Source organism: Pecten maximus, chromosome 11 (genome assembly GCF_902652985.1).
Source record: "Pecten maximus chromosome 11, xPecMax1.1, whole genome shotgun sequence".
In the NCBI taxonomy this organism is placed as follows: domain Eukaryota; kingdom Metazoa; phylum Mollusca; class Bivalvia; order Pectinida; family Pectinidae; genus Pecten; species Pecten maximus.
In genome coordinates this window covers 31,779,192-31,797,099 of record NC_047025.1, presented here as the reverse complement: position 1 = coordinate 31,797,099, position 17,908 = coordinate 31,779,192, and the positions used below count along the sequence as shown (strand labels likewise).

The window sequence follows — 17,908 nt, the reverse complement described above, 5'->3', positions numbered from 1 at the left end:
ATACGTAACATATATAACCAAATAAATTTAATACCTTCCAATTTCACAATAGCCCCGGGCAGGAACACTCCACAAGTTATGTCAAATTATTGTACTACTTCAGCTACTTATATGCATCTTTAAGAAATATTTCATTCAAATTTCTCACTTGTTGTTTCGAATGTAACTGTAAAACGTCATGAATATGTCAGTAATTACAGCACCGATTTTCGCATCACCTATTAGCGCCGTGTTTTCGGTAGAAGGGATTATAAATTACCTGACGTAGTTTTGAACTCTCCACTAGCTAGGCTTCGCTTCGAAAATACAATTAGTATTCAAGAACGCAGTCAAGCGGAGAGAAAAGGTACTGAGGCAGGTAAATCGTTTTTCGTTGTTCACTGCACGGAGGTAGCTACATCCGGTGTACCGGTGACATTGTACTAATCCACTTCGAATAATAGTTACCTGTATCTACATGAGTGAACATCCCATCAATTACAAATAACGACTTCTTGATTCTGTAACACGGATTTATATGCATGTCTGACACGTCGTAAAAATTTTATCGGACACTGTTCAGACCCGGACTAGAATTTCTTGGTAAGAATTTGCCCCAACACACCAATTACATGCGGACAAATCGGTTTGTCAGTTTTTAATGTAATATTTCAAACATATATCTTGACGGACCTGCAAATGTTCATACATGCCATAGAAGTCCTTGTCAAGGCTCATCTGAAAACAATATAAAATCTCCATGCCGGTTTTTATTTCATAAACGAATAACAACGGTTCAACTGGTCCAACCGTTTGGACCGCAAAAACGAAAACGACCCAGATTGTACCCAGGCCAAAGGTCATAGGTCGGGTCCGGGGTTAGCTCGAGGTACAGTAGAAGCAGGCTATTCCCTCTACAAACAGATAAAAAGGTAACGTATAGCGCATATTCCGAAGAAATATTTCTTTCTCGTCTATTTATTTCGGATAGCAACAATATAAGGACTACTTTGAATATTTAACAGCGTATATATATACGTATTTCAATTTCTTTTAACTGGCATTACCAACATAGGCGTACTGTCCAACTGTCATGCACACACAAAACTTATAAGCATACAATGTAACCATTTGAGTTATAAACACACATGTAGAAACTAGTACCATGTATTAGTTAATATCTTATATAATGGGATAAGGGTATCTTTTATAATAGTTTAAGGGAGACAACTCCATCATGTATAGAGTTAATTTTAGTAGATCTATATAAAGTATATGTCACCGGATTCATATGGTCACCACATGAATACTGTGTGTCATTAAATATGTCTCTAACTTTTGACCTAAATTGTTCAGTTTCATTTCAGTAAATAACAAAGTGTTTTTGACCTTCAATTATAATAACCTGCCAGTTTCAATATAATTGAATGGGCACTTATTCTTAGTTTGGTTAAAAAAGATCTACTTTTCTAGCTTTTCTTGCCCTTTCTGCCGATTGTCCAGAGGCAAAAGTAAGTTTAACATTTGATTTGAAAATGATGCCAAGATATTTGTATTCAATAGTTATTTCTACAAAATGGTTTATGAAATATTTATAGGCCAAACTCTCCGTTTCCTGGGGTGAAATCTATGGTAGTAGTCGTCGCTATATAGTTTCTAGTTTCCAGAAAAGATCAGTCTTACAGAGACCATTAAAGATCATTCAGTGGTGGGCACCAAGATATCACCCTCTGGGATCTCGTTATATTACAGACACAGTCACTACTATCATTGTTTTGTGTCACAGTATAGATTATTTACAGATATGTAACGATAATATGTAATTGTGTCAAGCTTTATATATTGTACACCATAGGTATACAGAGAAGATGGCCGCTGCTGGAGGGAAACTTGCAGGCAAAGTGTGTATAGTGACAGGGGCGACCCGAGGGATCGGGAAGGGGATAGCTTTACAGCTGGGCGAGGCTGGAGCTACTGTCTATATCACAGGTAAATCTTAAGATGTAAAGGTTTTTTTTGTAACTCTACGTAAGTAAAGAAGGAGAGAATATCATGTATAAGGTCACTAGCTCAGGTTAGTGGGAACTTCAATTCTGCCTTGTGTTAGGATGTCTGCGTGGATGCGAAACTATAGGTAGCTAGTTTGAGGCCCAGTGCAGGCAGGGTAATTTTCCATTACTTCCTCCTAATACACATTTATTGGACAGATAGCTAGGATAGTTATAAATAGAAGTAAATATTCCCCAAACTCTTTCATGTAACATTATGTAACTGAGATAATATTTTCTCACATGCTTCACAGGGTTATACCGTGGTTGCTAGGGAAAAGATAAATCAATCACATACAGCTGGCACTCACCATGTGATGCTGCTCACAATACAATAACGTCATATTACATTGAGTAACCATGTCGTAATGATGACGTCATCAATTTCGATGAACATTCCAAGAAGCATTGTAGATGATGCAATGAAAAACTTACATTTGCTTGCAAGCATGTGAGAAAAATACCGGTAATCAAACATTGGTCTTTTTCCACGAACAAGGATGTCTCATCCCTCATGTAAGAGGCTGGCTGGCCAGCACTCAGCAAGCCTTAGTTGTGCTGACTGGCCAAACTCTTACACTCCAGTTGAGATAACCCTGTCCACTGAACAGATCCATGTTAGAATCTATTATTCGTAATATCAAACTGAGGACTACAAATTACCAGTCCAGTATTCTACCAATCAAGCTGAAGGACAACTTGACCCTCAATCCGAGTTGGGAATCATTGACTGGAGAGTTCTCTATTCTGATGTATATCTCACCCCACAAACCCTGCCCATGCTTCTATATAGAGTAATAAAGATTAATCAGCGGTGTTATAACTGCTGTCCTTGTGGTTAAGGAAGGGCAGGTAGAGTTTTAGCTATCAGGGCTTATATATATATGAATTTTTGATATTTGTTTAACAATTGGACAGTACAGTTAAAGTATCAAATCAGTAGCACTAAGACCTCTATCTGACCTTCAAGTTAAGTAAACCTTTGTCGTAAAAAGTCATCTGAAAATGAACTAAAAGTAAGTAGGTAGTCTCTGTAACCCATTGTGTTGTGTGGAAGCAGACAGAAGGAAAGCATCATTACAGTATACTTCTCTTCCCCCCTAAATTTCATTTGCGGTGTATGAAAATACCTTTGTGTTTAGTAAACAAGATTTATTTTACAGGTAGGACGTTAGTAGCCACCAAGAACGATGTAGTAGGAGGTTCACTCACTGACACAGCCAGACAGGTAATTGTACATCCATTGAGTTTGTACATTTCCTTGTGATAATAAGGAACCAATTCTACTGTCTGGTGGGATATTGTTCTGACCATAACATCTGTTTTACAAGAACACATTATTAAAACTTGTTCAGTGTAGGTAGGGTGGAAGAGTGTATACCTGTACAATGACACCACTATAGATTTTACAGGTAGAGGAGAGAGGAGGGAAATGTATACCTGGTCAATGTGACCATTGTATAAATATTACAGAGAGAGGAGAGAGGAGGGAAGTGTATACCTGTACAATGTGACCACTATATAAATATTACAGATAGAGGAGAGAGGAGGGAAGTGTATACCTGTACAATGTGACCACTATATAAATATCACAGATAGAGGAGAGAGGAGGGAAGTGTATAACTGTATATTGTGACCACTATATAAATATTACAGGTAGAGGAGGGAGGCAGGAAGTGTATACCTGTATATTGTGACCACTATATCGATATTACAGGTAGAGGAGAGAGGAGGGAAGTGTATACCTGTACAATGTGACCATTGTATAAATATTACAGATAGAGGAGAGAGGAGGGAAATGTATACCTGTACAATGTGACCACTATATAAATATTACAGATAGAGGAGAGAGGAGGGAAGTGTATACCTATACAATGTGACCACTATATAAATATTACAGATAGAGGAGAGAGGAGGGAAGTGTATACCTGTACAATGTGACCACTATATAAATATCACCGATAGAGGAGGTAGGAGGGAAGTGTATACCTGTACAATGTGACCACTATATAAATATCACAGATAGAGGAGGTATAGAGGAGAGAGGAGGGAAGTGTATACCTGTTCAATGTGACCACTATATAAATATCACAGATAGAGGAGGTATAGAGGAGAGAGGAGGGAAGTGTATACCTGTACAATGTGACCACTATTTAAATATTACAGAGAGAGAGGAGAGAGGAGGGAAGTGTATACCTGTACAATGTGACCACTATATAAATATTACAGATAGAGGAGAGAGGAGGGAAGTGTATACCTGTACAATGTGACCACTATATAAATATTACAGATAGAGGAGAGAGGAGGGAAGTGTATACCTGTACAATGTGACCATACCAAGGATGAAGAGATACAACAGCTGTTTGATAAGGTCAAGAGGGAACAGGATGGCCAATTAGATGTCCTCGTCAATAACGCCTACAACGCTGTCAAGGTATGAAGGTAGATTACTATTACCTGTCACGTTTAATGTTGATTGCTATTGCAGGTAAATCAGATATATATAACAGTATAGTAATAAAATCATGGCAGCCATCTTGAAAAACACATTTTAAACTTCTTCTCCAGTTCCACTGGTGGTGCCATTGAGCTGTAGTTTTGGTGAGGTTGTTAAGGAAGGAGAGCCAACGAAGTGTTGTTATTTTTCAGCCTCATAAAAACTTGGCCAACAGTGCCACTATACTTGCTACAGAGTATGTATACTACAATAGTATAAAGGTCTTTAGAGTAAAATGACAGTTAAGACCCATGGGCCTCTTGTTGAAAAACTGATTTGGGAAACTTTCTATGGTCACTTTATGGTCACATGTTAACGTGTTTAGAAATACTTTAAGATGTTAAACTGTTCTTATATTAATTGTTTAACAAACTCTTTCTATTTTACAGGCCATCTTTAATAATATGAAAGTGCCATTTTGGGAACATCCAATGGATATGTGGGACACTGTCAACAATGTTGGACTCAGGTAATCAGGTCAAGGGACTAAGGTAATCAGGTCAAGGGACTCAGGTAATCAGGTCAAGGGACTAAGGTAATCAGGTCAAGGGACTAAGGTAATCAGGTCAAGGGACTCAGGTAATCAGGTCAAGGGACTCGGGTAATCAGGTCAAGGGACTCGGGTAATCAGGTCAAGGGACTCAAGTAATCAGGTCAAGGGACTAAGGTAATCAGGTCAAGGGACTAAGGTAATCAGGTCAAGGGACTAAGGTAATCAGGTCAAGGGACTAAGGTAATCAGGTCAAGGGACTAAGATAATCAGGTCAAGGGACTCAGGTAATCAGGTCAAGGGACTAAGGTATTCAGGTCAAGGGACTAAGGTAATCAGGTCAAGGGACTCAAGTAAATCAGGTCAAGGGACTCAGGTAATCAGGTCAAGGGACTAAGGTAATCAGGTCAAGGGACTCAGGTAATCAGGTCAAGGGACTCGGGTAATCAGGTCAAGGGACTCGGGTTATCAGGTCAAGGGACTCGGGTAATCAGGTCAAGGGACTAAGGTAATCAGGTCAAGGGACTAAGGTAATCAGGTCAAGGGACTCAGGTAATCAGGTCAAGGGACTCAGGTAATCAGGTCAAGGGACTAAGGTAATCAGGTCAAGGGACTCAAGTAAATCAGGTCAAGGGACTAAGGTAATCAGGTCAAGGGACTAAGGTAATCAGGTCAAGGGACTAAGGTAATCAGGTCAAGGGACTAAGGTAATCAGGTCAAGGGACTAAGATAATCAGGTCAAGGGACTCAGGTAATCAGGTCAAGGGACTAAGGTATTCAGGTCAAGGGACTAAGGTAATCAGGTCAAGGGACTCAAGTAAATCAGGTCAAGGGACTCAGGTAATCAGGTCAAGGGACTAAGGTAATCAGGTCAAGGGACTCAGGTAATCAGGTCAAGGGACTCGGGTAATCAGGTCAAGGGACTCGGGTTATCAGGTCAAGGGACTCGGGTAATCAGGTCAAGGGACTAAGGTAATCAGGTCAAGGGACTAAGGTAATCAGGTCAAGGGACTCAGGTAATCAGGTCAAGGGACTCCGGTAATCAGGTCAAGGGACTAAGGTAATCAGGTCAAGGGACTCAAGTAAATCAGGTCAAGGGACTCAGGTAATCAGGTCAAGGGACTCGGGTTATCAGGTCAAGGGACTCAAGTAAATCAGGTCAAGGGACTCGGGTAATCAGGTCAAGAGACTCGGGTAATCAGGTCAAGGGACTAAGGTAATCAGGTCAAGGGACTAAGGTAATCAGGTCAAGGGACTAAGGTAATCAGGTCAAGGGACTCGGGTAATCAGGTCAAGGGACTCAAGTAAATCAGGTCAAGGGACTAAGGTAATCAGGTCAAGGGACTAAGGTAATCAGGTCAAGGGACTCAAGTAATCAGGTCAAGGGACTCAGGTAATCAGGTCAAGGGACTAAGGTAATCAGGTCCAGGGACTCAAGTAATCAGGTCAAGGGACTAAGGTAATCAGGTCAAGGGACTCAAGTAATCAGGTCAAGGGACTAAGGTAATCAGGTCAAGGGACTAAGGTAATCAGGTCAAGGGACTCGGGTAATCAGGTCAAGGGACTCGGGTAATCAGGTCAAGGGACTCAAGTAAATCAGGTCAAGGGACTAAGGTAATCACGTCAAGGGACTCTGGTAATCAGGTCAAGGGACTAAGGTAATCAGGTCAAAACAATTGGATCCAAATAATGGAAATATTGGAAATGCTGGTTAGAATGAAATGGTCTGATAGTAAGATCAGAATTAGGAACCTTAGTGTTACAACACTTTTGGTGACATTTGTGGTAAGGGCATCAATATAGAGATCAAATCATCACCTTAGGATGTCAACACACTAAGGCATTGTGGTTCTTGAATTTCGAATCCAAGGCTGTGCCTTTGGTTGGACAATCAAGAATATTACCCCGAAGACTGAGATTTCATTGTTACTCCCTCTAGTGGAGAATAATTATTTTATTCTTTCCATCAAGTTCCCACTATACAAATGTAGATCTAAATAATTGGTCTGTTTGTAAACAAAGTTATGAATGGTGTATGAATACAACCTGTCAAGGTAGCCAATCTCATTTGCAGAATTCATTTTTTTAAACTTTGTGTTGAGTTACAATTTATGTATTTTCTAGCACAAAAAATATGAAACAATTATTTATTTGACCTATGACTTCGATTGAGAACTGTCACACTTTATGTAAATTACCTGATTTAAATTAGAGAGCTTCATTGGAATCTTACAATGATCAATTAAGCCTAGACTATTGTTAATTAAGATGTTTAATCTATGTCTAATCCCTTTGACAATTGTATTTTTGTCAATAAAATTGTTTGAAATTGAAGGTCATTCATTTGAACAAACTTCACCCCAGCATGCTACAGACCCAATATGAAGCCCCTGAGCCTCATGATAATTGGGAAGGAGTCCTTTAAATCTTTTAGCCTACCGGTGTTTGACCTCTGTGACCTTGAATAAGCATTAAACTGTCTTGATATGGCATCTGTGGTTGATTTAATTTTTAGTACTTAGCAGACAAATGTCATATTTAGTGCAAGCGCATGAAGATATGTTTGTCAATGTTTTTAAAATTATCATTCTTACTGTTGTAACTGTTGAAACGGGTCGTCAGGTTTATAAACCTACATAATTTTTGAAGCTGTTGAATGTTGAGTACCACTCCTCTATGATGTCTTTGCTATTGTAACTACTGAGTGACTCCCGACATACTTTGCGGTATCCATTCTTCAGCGATCCCACTGCTATTGGATCTTTCCTATCTTTAGGAGCGGCATTGGCTGTCTTACTGTATTTGTAATACAGTTCATTTTTACAACGAAATAGATATCCCTTATATAGCTCCATAAGAATAGAGGTATGAGAACTAATATAGTTAGTTTATTTCCTATAGAATCTACATTCTATGAATTCATTAACTTTCATGATATTAACAATAATCCGGCTGATACTTTCTCCTGCTCCTGACCAGTCAAAATGGTTCACTCCTCGAAACCGTACCCTCTCTAAACTGGCCAAATATCTATGTACTGTGCATGATTGGTTTAGAAAAGTTCCATTTTACATGTACTATTTCATCTTTGTAATTATATGAATATGGTTTATAGTTGCCTCCTTTGTACAACTGTACTGGGGTGATATAGAACTGCATCCGTATTATTTGACCAGGTGTCCCTTTATGGCTCTTTGTCCATTTTGTGTGATGAAGTATAAATCATTACAATACTGCAAACTTTATTTAAATGGTTTTCGATATGACATCAATTATAGAAACCACTACCTGTGTACAACCCACGCTGCCAGGATGATGGTGCCCAGGAAAAAGGGGCTCATTGTCAATATATCATCTTTTGGGGGACTATCCTATCTCTTCAATGTGCCTTATGGAGTTGGAAAAGAGGCTGTAAGTTAAACCATACTTTTGTTTTATGCTTGTTCTCCTCAAATCAAGATTTAAATTTCCTTTTATCATCATGAGTTACTATAATTTTTTCAGATTTTCAGATGGAGAGCTATCTAAATCACATCAGTGGTCTGTCCATAAACAATCCTTGTTATCACTATTGCTTTAACAGTAATTATAGAAAGATATCTTAAATTTGATGTGTAAGTTCCCACTCGTTATGTCTATTTAATTTAATAACTGATCAGAAAAAAAAATGCTGACATATAGGTCACAGGAGGCAATCTTGAATCGAACGGTTGAAAGTTGTTATCACGATCTCTCAGAAAGTATTTCATGAATCTTACTCAAACGTAGGTTCCCTTGGTTTCTAGATGTCTATTATCATATTCTACCAAAGGCCATCTTGGATTTGACAGTAATGTTGATTTTTTTCAATTGATATGTTTCTTGCATGATTACTAGAGTATCCAAATGAGCGATGCATGACTCTCTTAGCGATGCAGGCCCTCTTGGCCTCTATGGATCTTTGAAATGATAGGAATATATTTGTAGTTTCTTCATGCATGTTCACTTTTGAGACTGACCACAAGAAGAAAAGTTGAGTTATACTTTGTGAATACAAATATTAAAAGATCAGCATAGTACAGAAAAGAAAAGACAATAGGGGAAATTTCAGATTTTTTGTTTTCAAATTCTTCCCACAAGATTTTGTTCAAATTGGTCTGAACTATCATTCATGAATGGGACTTAATGAAATTTCAGATTTTTAGCCCACCATCATCAGATGGTGGGCTATTCAAATCGCCCTGCGTCCGTGGTCCGTCGTCCGTCCGTCCCTCCGTCCGTCCGTCCGTCCGTCCGTCCGTAAACAATTCTTGTTATCGCTAATCCTAAGAAAGTACTGAAGGGATCTTTCTCAAAATTCATTTGTAGGTTCCCCTTGGTGCCTAGTTATGCATATTGCATTTTGAGACCAATCGGAAAACAACATGGCCGACAGGCAGCCATCTTGGATTTTGACAATTGAAGTTTGTTATCGCTATTTCTCAGAAAGTACTGAAGGGATCTTTCTCAAATTTCATATGTAGGTTCCCCTTGGTGCTTAGTTATGCATATTGCATTTTGAGACCAATCAGAAAACAACATGGCCGACAGGCAGCCATCTTGGATTTTGACAATTGAAGTTTGTTATTGCTATTTCTTTGAAAGTACTGAAGGGATCTTTCTGAAATTTCATAAGTAGGTTCCTCTTGGTGCCTAGTTATGCATATTGCATTTTGAGACCAATCAGAAAACAACATGGCCGACAGGCAGCCATCTTGGATTTTGACAATTAAAGTTTGTTATCGCTATTTCTCAGAAAGTAATGAAGGGATCTTTCTGAAATTTCATATGCAGGTTCCCCTCGGTGCCTGGTTATGCATATTGCATTTTGAGACTAATCAGAAAACAACATGGCCGACAGGCAGCCATCTTGGATTTTGACAATTGAAGTTTGTTATCGCTATTTCTCAGAAAGTACTGAAGGGATCTTTCTCAAATTTCATTTGTAGGTTCCCCTTGGTGCCTAGTTATGCATATTGCATTTTGAGACCAATTGGAAAACAACATGGCCAACAGGCAGCCATCTTGGATTTTGACAATTGAAGTTTGTTATCGCTATTTCTCAGAAAGTACTGAAGGGATCTTTCTGAAATTTCATATGCAGGTTCCCCTCGATGCCTAGTTATGCATATTGCATTTTGAGACTAATCAGAAAACAACATGGCCGACAGGCAGCCATCTTGGATTTTGACAATTGAAGTTTGTTATTGCTATTTCTCAGAAAGTAATGATGGGATCTTTCTGAAATTTCATATGCAGGTTCCCCTCCGTGCCTAGTTATGCATATTGCATTTTGAGACTAATCAGAAAACAACATGGCCGACAGGCAGCCATCTTGGATTTTGACAATTGAAGTTTGTTATCGCTATTTCTGTGAAAGTACTGAAGGGATCTTTTTCAAATTTCATATGTAGGTTCACCTCAGTGCCTAGTTTTGCATATTGAGCCATTATCGCTAAATCTTAAATTTTATATATAGGTTCCCCTTGTTTGAAAAGTACTAGAGGGCTTTATCTGAATTTACACAGATTAGTAAGACTTAGAGGAAGGGAAAAGTAGAGAAAAGATCAATCTGACATGGAACCTATAAAGATCATTCAATGGTGGGCGCCAAGATCCCTCTGGGATCTCTTGTTTGTTTTCAAATTCTTTCCACAAGATTTTGCTCAAATTGGTCTGAACTATGATTCATGAATGGGACTTAATGTTGTATATTTGGTGGGACACTAAAACTGATGGTAGGACAAGAATGATGTTCAGTATAAACAATTACAATGGAACTACATGTACATATGAACATTTGATACTTATTGTTTTATCAACAGATAGGGAACTGCTTTGTTCTGAAATTGATCTTATTTAGAAATAAACAAATATTTGTGTCTTGTTAAAAGTGTGACAGAATGGCAGCTGACTGTGCTAAAGAGCTGAAGAAACACAATGTAGCTATGATCAGTTTGTGGCCAGGGGCAGTCAGGACGGAACATATCAACTCCTTTCTCGATCAGGAAGTATTTGATAATAAGGTGAGTTTAAACTTCAACATTACGACAACCTTGAAAAACAAGGCTCTCCCACAGATAGTAATGTGTCTTGACTAGCTTTGATATGTTTGCTTGAAAATTTCAACCTTAGACTTTTATTGATCTAGATTTATCCTATATAAGTGTCACAGGTACAATTTAAGTAATTGAATAGGGTTTTTTTCCTTTTGTATCAAGTTATGTCCTAATCTCCAGTAATAAAATATAGAAAGAACCAGCAGGAGTGTGTTTGTTTTCCTTCCTGTGACATAAGGAATAACAGAATCTTACATGGGTCTGTTTTGTGGACAGTGACATCTCATCCCGAGTGTAAGAGTTTGTCTGGCCAGCACTTGCCAAGCCTCGTGCTGACTGGCCAAACTCTTACACGAGGGTTGAGATATCCTTATCCACGGTAGTGTATAATTATTTTTTCCACCTACTCAAAAATTGTGACAATCCCTAAAACGTTTTCATCATGCCATCATCAGTGTCCAATAAATGCGTGTCGAAATTGATAACATCAATTTGTGATGACGTTACGCTATTGTGAGTGGCATCATAGCGTCTGCCAGATGTCCTTTCCTACCCCACGTGAGATTGATTATCCCATCTGTAGCAACCACAGTATCACCCTGTGAAGTGTTTGAGAAAATGGATTGTTCATCAGATGATCTTCTTATAGAGTTTTGACACCAAAAAAGCATTTGAAGATGGAGAGTCCACAGAGTACTCGGGTAAAGCAGTGGTCTGTCTGGCATCAGGTATGGTTGTCTTTTATAACTGACTGATATCTTCACTAAATAATCTTAAACATGGACTTTCATTTCAATAACTGAAAATTTAACAATTTTGTCCAACAAATCTTTAAGTGATTCACAACCTGCTGACTAAAACTTTCACTGTATGACCAAGCAGTTTAATTTCTATCAGTTAAATTTATTTATATATAGTGGAACCGGGTTATGTTGAAACGCCCGGGAAAATCAATATGCTTCAAATTAACCAGGATTTCAAATTAACCAGTAAATAAATACAAAAAAATGTTGGAATTGGGATTTTATTTTCTTTCAAATTAACCAGTATTTCAGTGTTTACTTATACTGATTAATTCTTTGACTGATCTGATCAGCCTGAATCTAAAAGTTGTTTGCTAATACTGATTCTTTGACCGATCTGATCAGCCTGAATCTTAAAGTTGTTTGCTAATACTGATTCTTTGACTGATTGGATCAGCCTGAATCTTAAAGTTGTTCGCCGATACCAAATAATGACCGACAGAACCAGATCAGAGTCAGTGCCCTGGTTTGACTATTTCTCTCCAGTTACAACTGTTTGAACATATTTACCTGAATTTGATATCTTTTCATGTAGATTCCAACATCATGAAGAAGACGGGAAAGATTCACATAACAGCTGAGCTAGGATATGAGTATGGCTTCAAGGACATTGATGGTATGTAACGATAATAAGATGGGAACTTAGATCAGCAGTTGATTCCTGCTCTGCCTTTTTTTTCAGATCCAACTATCAAAGTAACACTGTCTCTGTACTAAAAAAAACCCCCAGCTTTTGGTCTGTTTAAATTTAAATATTGTGTGATAACATCTTGGTAGGGAGAGACATTTTTATGCCCCCGCCATAAAATGGGAAGGGAGGGGCATATAGTGTTACCAAAGTCCATCCCATTCCATCCCAATGCAATGTAACTAGCTAATCTCAGGAATTGCTGATACCATCCTCACCAAACTGTTTTTGGGTGTCAAGTGGCAGCGGAGGCATTTATTTATGTCTTACAGACATTTTCTAGTTTTAATATACATGTACAATGTATATATTTAAATGAAAGGAAACATTTTTTAACAATAGTTAAGATAGAGAATTAAAAACAACTTAGGCTTGTCTCTTACAAAGTAGGGAAATGAGACTACTGTTACGGGTACTTTTCTGACAGCGGCGATGGTGGTGTCGTCATTAACGTTTCCCATAAAAGTTTTGCGTTAAGATGGGTAGCTCAAAAGGTGCAAGTCCAACTTTAACCAAACTTGGCGTATAGTTAGATCACTTAGTGGACATCTTAATTGACATATTCACTTATGGAATATCTTCCAGAATTTAAGTTCCAGTGACTCTGGAAATTAGGGTTGCTGGGAATCTGGACTTCAAACTATCAATGTTATTCCAACCAAACCTGGAAGTGGTATTGATTTCTCTACACACCCAACAAATCAAATGAATTTTAATGTTTTGCTGCATTTTTGGATTTTGAGAAATTGGACAAATTATTTCATAATCAAATTGGAATAAATTCTGTAATTATTAATATATCAAATGTATTTTCTTTCGGAAAAAATGTCATATTTAGGTGAATTTTCATTTTATGAAATGTGATACATGTATTTGTTTTGTGATGCATCAATATTTGCAAATCTATAATGCATGTAGGGTCACTGTAGTACTTCGTTACAGTCAAGTGGAATTTTTTTTTTTTTTTTTGAAACAATACTGAAACTTAAGCATCTTAGCCAATTTATTGGTAACAGAGGATATCGGTATACAGTTTGCTCCTATATAGAGAACATAGAATGTCGTTGTAAAGTCTACTACATATCTATGGTCTGTATGTTTATATTGAACAGAGGATATCGGTTTACGGTCTGTGTGTTTATATTGAACAGAGGATATCGGTGTACGGTCTGTGTGTTTATATTGAACAGAGGATATCGGTGTACGGTCTGTGTGTTTATATTGAACAGAGGATATCGGTGTACGGTCTGTGTGTTTATATTGAACAGAGGATATTGGTGTACGGTCTGTGTGTTTATATTGAACAGAGGATATCGGTGTACGGTCTGTGTGTTTATATTGAACAGAGGATATCGGTGTACGGTCTGTGTGTTTATATTGAACAGAGGATATCGGTGTACGGTCTGTGTGTTTATATTGAACAGAGGATATCGGTGTACGGTCTGTGTATTTATATTGAACAGAGGATATCGGTGTACGGTCTATATGTTTATTATCCCCTCGCGACGAAAGTCGGGGAGGGGATATAGCGTTCCGTACGTAAGTACGTACGTATGTTCACTTTTTGTCAGCGCTCTTGCGACCTTATTTTTGAACGGATTCTGACCAAACTTCATATATGGGTCCAGCATGGGAATACCTCGAACGAGTTCGTGTTTCAGGGTGCCAAGATCAAGGTCACCGTTACTATTTATAGAAAATCTTTGTCAGCACTCTTGCAACTTCATTTCTGAACGGATCCTGACCAAACTTCATATATGGGTCCAGCATGGGAATACCTCGAACGAGTTCATGTAACAGGGTGCCAAGGTCAAGGTCACCGTTACTATTTATAGAAAATCTTTGTCAGCACTCTTGCAACTTCATTTCTGAACGGATCCTGACCAAACTTTATATATGGGTCCAGCATGGGAATACCTCGAACGAGTTCGTGTTTCAGGGTGCCAAGGTCAAGGTCACCGTTACTATTTATAGAAAATCTTTGTCAGCACTCTTACAACTTCATTTCTGAACGGATCCTGACCAAACTTCATATATGGGTCCAGCATGAGAATACCTCGAACGAGTTCTTGTTTCAGGGTGCCAAGGTCAAGGTCAGCGTTACTATTTATAGAAAATCTTTGTCAGCGCTCTTGCGACTTCATTTTTGAACGGATCCTGACCAAACTTCATATATGGGTCCAGCATGGGAATACCTCGAACGAGTTCGTGTTTCAGGGTGCCAAGGTCAAGGTTAAGGTCATGTCTATTGCAGTTCAGTGCAAATGACAACTGATGTTATTTCAATGTCCTGCAATAACCCCACCCCCCCCCATTTTGCGTCAGAGTTCATGTGTTAGCACGCGAGGGGATTTGTATCGTTTGCGATGCCTTGTATTGAACAGAGGATATCGGTGTACGGTCTGTATGTTTATATTGAACAGAGGATATCGGTGTACGGTCTATGCTTATATTGAACAGAGGATGTCTGTGTAGTCTTTTCAAATATTTTAAGGTTATTGAAAACAGAGTATATCAGTGTATGATCTGCTCCTACATGTATGTTTATAACTCCCGTACTGGTGAAACTATGTGGAACTATAGGTTTCCTCTCCGTCAGTCTTGTGCATTCATAACACCAAAGTTTGTCAGAGCTCTGGTGGCATCATTCCTTGAGGAATTTTATTGAAATTTCACAGATTATATAGGATAATGATGTCTTAATATCTTTGGTTGTTGGGTCAAGGTCACTGTTATTTTTTTTAGGAATTTTTTTTCAGCTCTCCATTGGGTTCCTTTCTGAAGGGATTTTGATCAATCTTCACACAATTACAAAGGACCATAATATCTTGTACAAGTTCAAGATTCAGGTTGTTGGGTCAAGGTCATGATTATTACTATTTTTCTTCAGAAAATCCAGTTTCTTTACGAATCATTACAGTGTAATAGCTGACAAGGGCCGGTAGGACATGTGTTACTTTAGCAATACTCAGAAAACCAAAACTCAGTATGCTTGTTTAGAACAGAAGATATTGGTGTACAGTCTACTTCTATGTTTATTTGAATAAAATTCTTTTCCAGGACGAGAGAATATCTCCATGAGGAACATGAGGCAGGGCTTGTTGATCTCTCCAAAGACTCGATGGATAGGCAGACTAACACCAGGTTTTCTTTACATCCCTAAGTGGATATTTGCTCTGATAGGAAACAAATTCTGAGCTGTGTAATATATGTTAGTTGTAGTGCTAGTGGTATGATTGCAGGAATGTGTCCGAGATTGATGTGTGCTTGCAAGTAATTGTTGTTCTGATTTACCTTAACTTTACCCAAATATCTCAAGGAGTTTCCATTCTTGTTGAATATTTTTGTATATTTTAATTTGTACACGTGATCAATACCAAAGATAGTTGTGATAATTGTTTGTTGACTATTTAAACAATAGTTATGTCATTTTTTAATTCATTTACATATACTTTTTCTTACTGGGGGTATACTGTTACAGTGCTTGTAACATTGTTGTTTCATAAGATAGTGAATTGGTAAGATCTATATTTTCATTGTAATCATTTATTTTCCCCATTATCTTGAAAGAACTATCACATTTATAAAATTATGGTCAGTGACAACAAATCAAATCAACATAAAAATTATCTGAGTATTTATTTCAAATAGATAATGACAATACTGTGAGATGACCTCAACTGATGGTACTAATCAATATTCGTGCTCTACTATGATCTTAAATATTTAAGTCTTAATGAACAAGAAACGAAGTAGTACATGTACATTGGCATATTAATTGATTCATTAAAAAATCACATAAAATAATATTTAACTTATAAAAGGTTTTATATGCTCCGTACCTCGCACTCTTTACCTGTACAGCATTTATCTCTTTGGAAAGTTTTCATTTTAAACATATATCAAAATCCACATAGCTGGTAGTTAATGTCAGATGTGTCATCAATTAAGACTGTTAAAACACTATCCTGTGAGGTATATCCTGATGCTGTTTTAGAATCACCAGGGACCTGTTCGTTTAGGAGGAAAAACTGGTTTGTCAATTTTTAATTGTATTATCTCGGTTATAAAATTGTGATGGACCTGTAGATATCAATACATTTGTTCGTCAAGGCTCATCCTTAAGCAACATAAAATCAATTAGTCCGTTATCATTTCATTAATGAACAACTCTGGTACAACCATCCAACCATTGTACAACGATCAACAAAAAACGGCCTAAGATAGTTTTTTTTAATCATATCAAGGAATATGAAATAAAAATCAATACTTAAGTACTGCAGGGTTGATATCAGCATTATTTCTTAAAGTCTAGTTCTATATTGTTGTAACTATATAGGCAAATGAGGACCGTTATCAAGACAGAGCTTACCGTATTTATACTCATATAAGTCTCCTACCCTAGCGTAAAGGTTAAGTGTTATAGTTTTAAAATTCAGTATTTTAGGGCAGGGGCCTATTTGCAGATATAATTACAGTACTTTCATGAATGCTATGATTGCAATATTAATAAATCTCCAGCATTCAGGGCGAGATTAGATGATACGTTATGGCTGATCATTTTCTTGTAATTCTTTATATTCTGCGTTTAGATCACATGATTTTAATGTTTTCATAAATTCGTAAATTGAAAATCCCAGGGTGAGCTGTAATTCATGTTAATTAATATCTGACTTTTTAGAATTTTGCTATTGCCAGTACCCAAAATGGATCACTGCTTAAATTTTAAACATCTTACATGTCAAATAAATACTGTATTCAGTTTTTCATTATGATAATGATCTTTGGATTCTGAATGAATTTTTAACCAGTTGGGTTTGTATTTATATTAATTTTGGGGAAAATGAGTGTATGAAATATATTGTGTCTGAACTTTGGGTGAATGAAATTATATTTTGACGTGTTAAAGTAATGTATTAGCAACATATTGTTGACCATAAATTGCAGGAACCCATTGATAAAATAATCATGTGATGGTACAATTTCATAGTATATTTAGTATAAACTTGCCAAAGTGGCATTATTGTTCTTCGTTAAAAATGACAATCAAATACATATTAATCTAATGCAAACATCTTTTGAAACACAAATAAAATCATCTTCCTCCACACAACTATTTTTTTTATACAATTATGCTATGTGCAAAATATGTTTGGGTATTTTAGAGGATAAATCATCTGTTTGCCATTGATTATTTCGACAAGAGAGTATTTCATGGTAGTTGAACAAGTAGAGTATTGAATTGGTCTAACAAAGATCTGTGCTCAAAACAGCTGCACAAACATGACTGATGGCTGGTTGCTGGTGAAAAACAAAATGTCATCAG

At 37.4% G+C, this 17,908-nt stretch overlaps 1 protein-coding gene across 1 annotated transcript; it reads left to right on the top strand.

Annotated features, from left to right (window-relative positions):
• Positions 1–772: 772 nt before the first annotated feature.
• Positions 773–17,690, top strand: LOC117338289 (dehydrogenase/reductase SDR family member 1-like). The gene is made up of 10 exons (XM_033899577.1): positions 773–911; positions 1,835–1,968; positions 3,191–3,255; positions 4,318–4,461; positions 4,914–4,993; positions 8,293–8,425; positions 10,927–11,058; positions 11,741–11,819; positions 12,430–12,510; positions 15,643–17,690. The coding sequence occupies exons 2-10, from the start codon at positions 1,848–1,850 to the stop codon at positions 15,777–15,779; spliced, it is 972 nt and encodes a 323-aa protein (XP_033755468.1). The 5' UTR covers positions 773–911; positions 1,835–1,847; the 3' UTR covers positions 15,780–17,690.
• Positions 17,691–17,908: the final 218 nt, after the last annotated feature.

What these genes read in the sequence shown, in the direction of transcription:
- LOC117338289 (XM_033899577.1), top strand. Translation starts at nt 1,848, where the DNA reads ATGGCCGCTGCTGGAGGGAAACTTGCAGGCAAAGTGTGTATAGTGACA. An exon ending in TCACTGACACAGCCAGACAG is followed by an intron (nt 3,256 to 4,317) that starts GTAATTGTACAT and finishes TAAATATTACAG; the next exon opens with ATAGAGGAGAGAGGAGGGAA. An exon ending in ACGCCTACAACGCTGTCAAG is followed by an intron (nt 4,462 to 4,913) that starts GTATGAAGGTAG and finishes TCTATTTTACAG; the next exon opens with GCCATCTTTAATAATATGAA.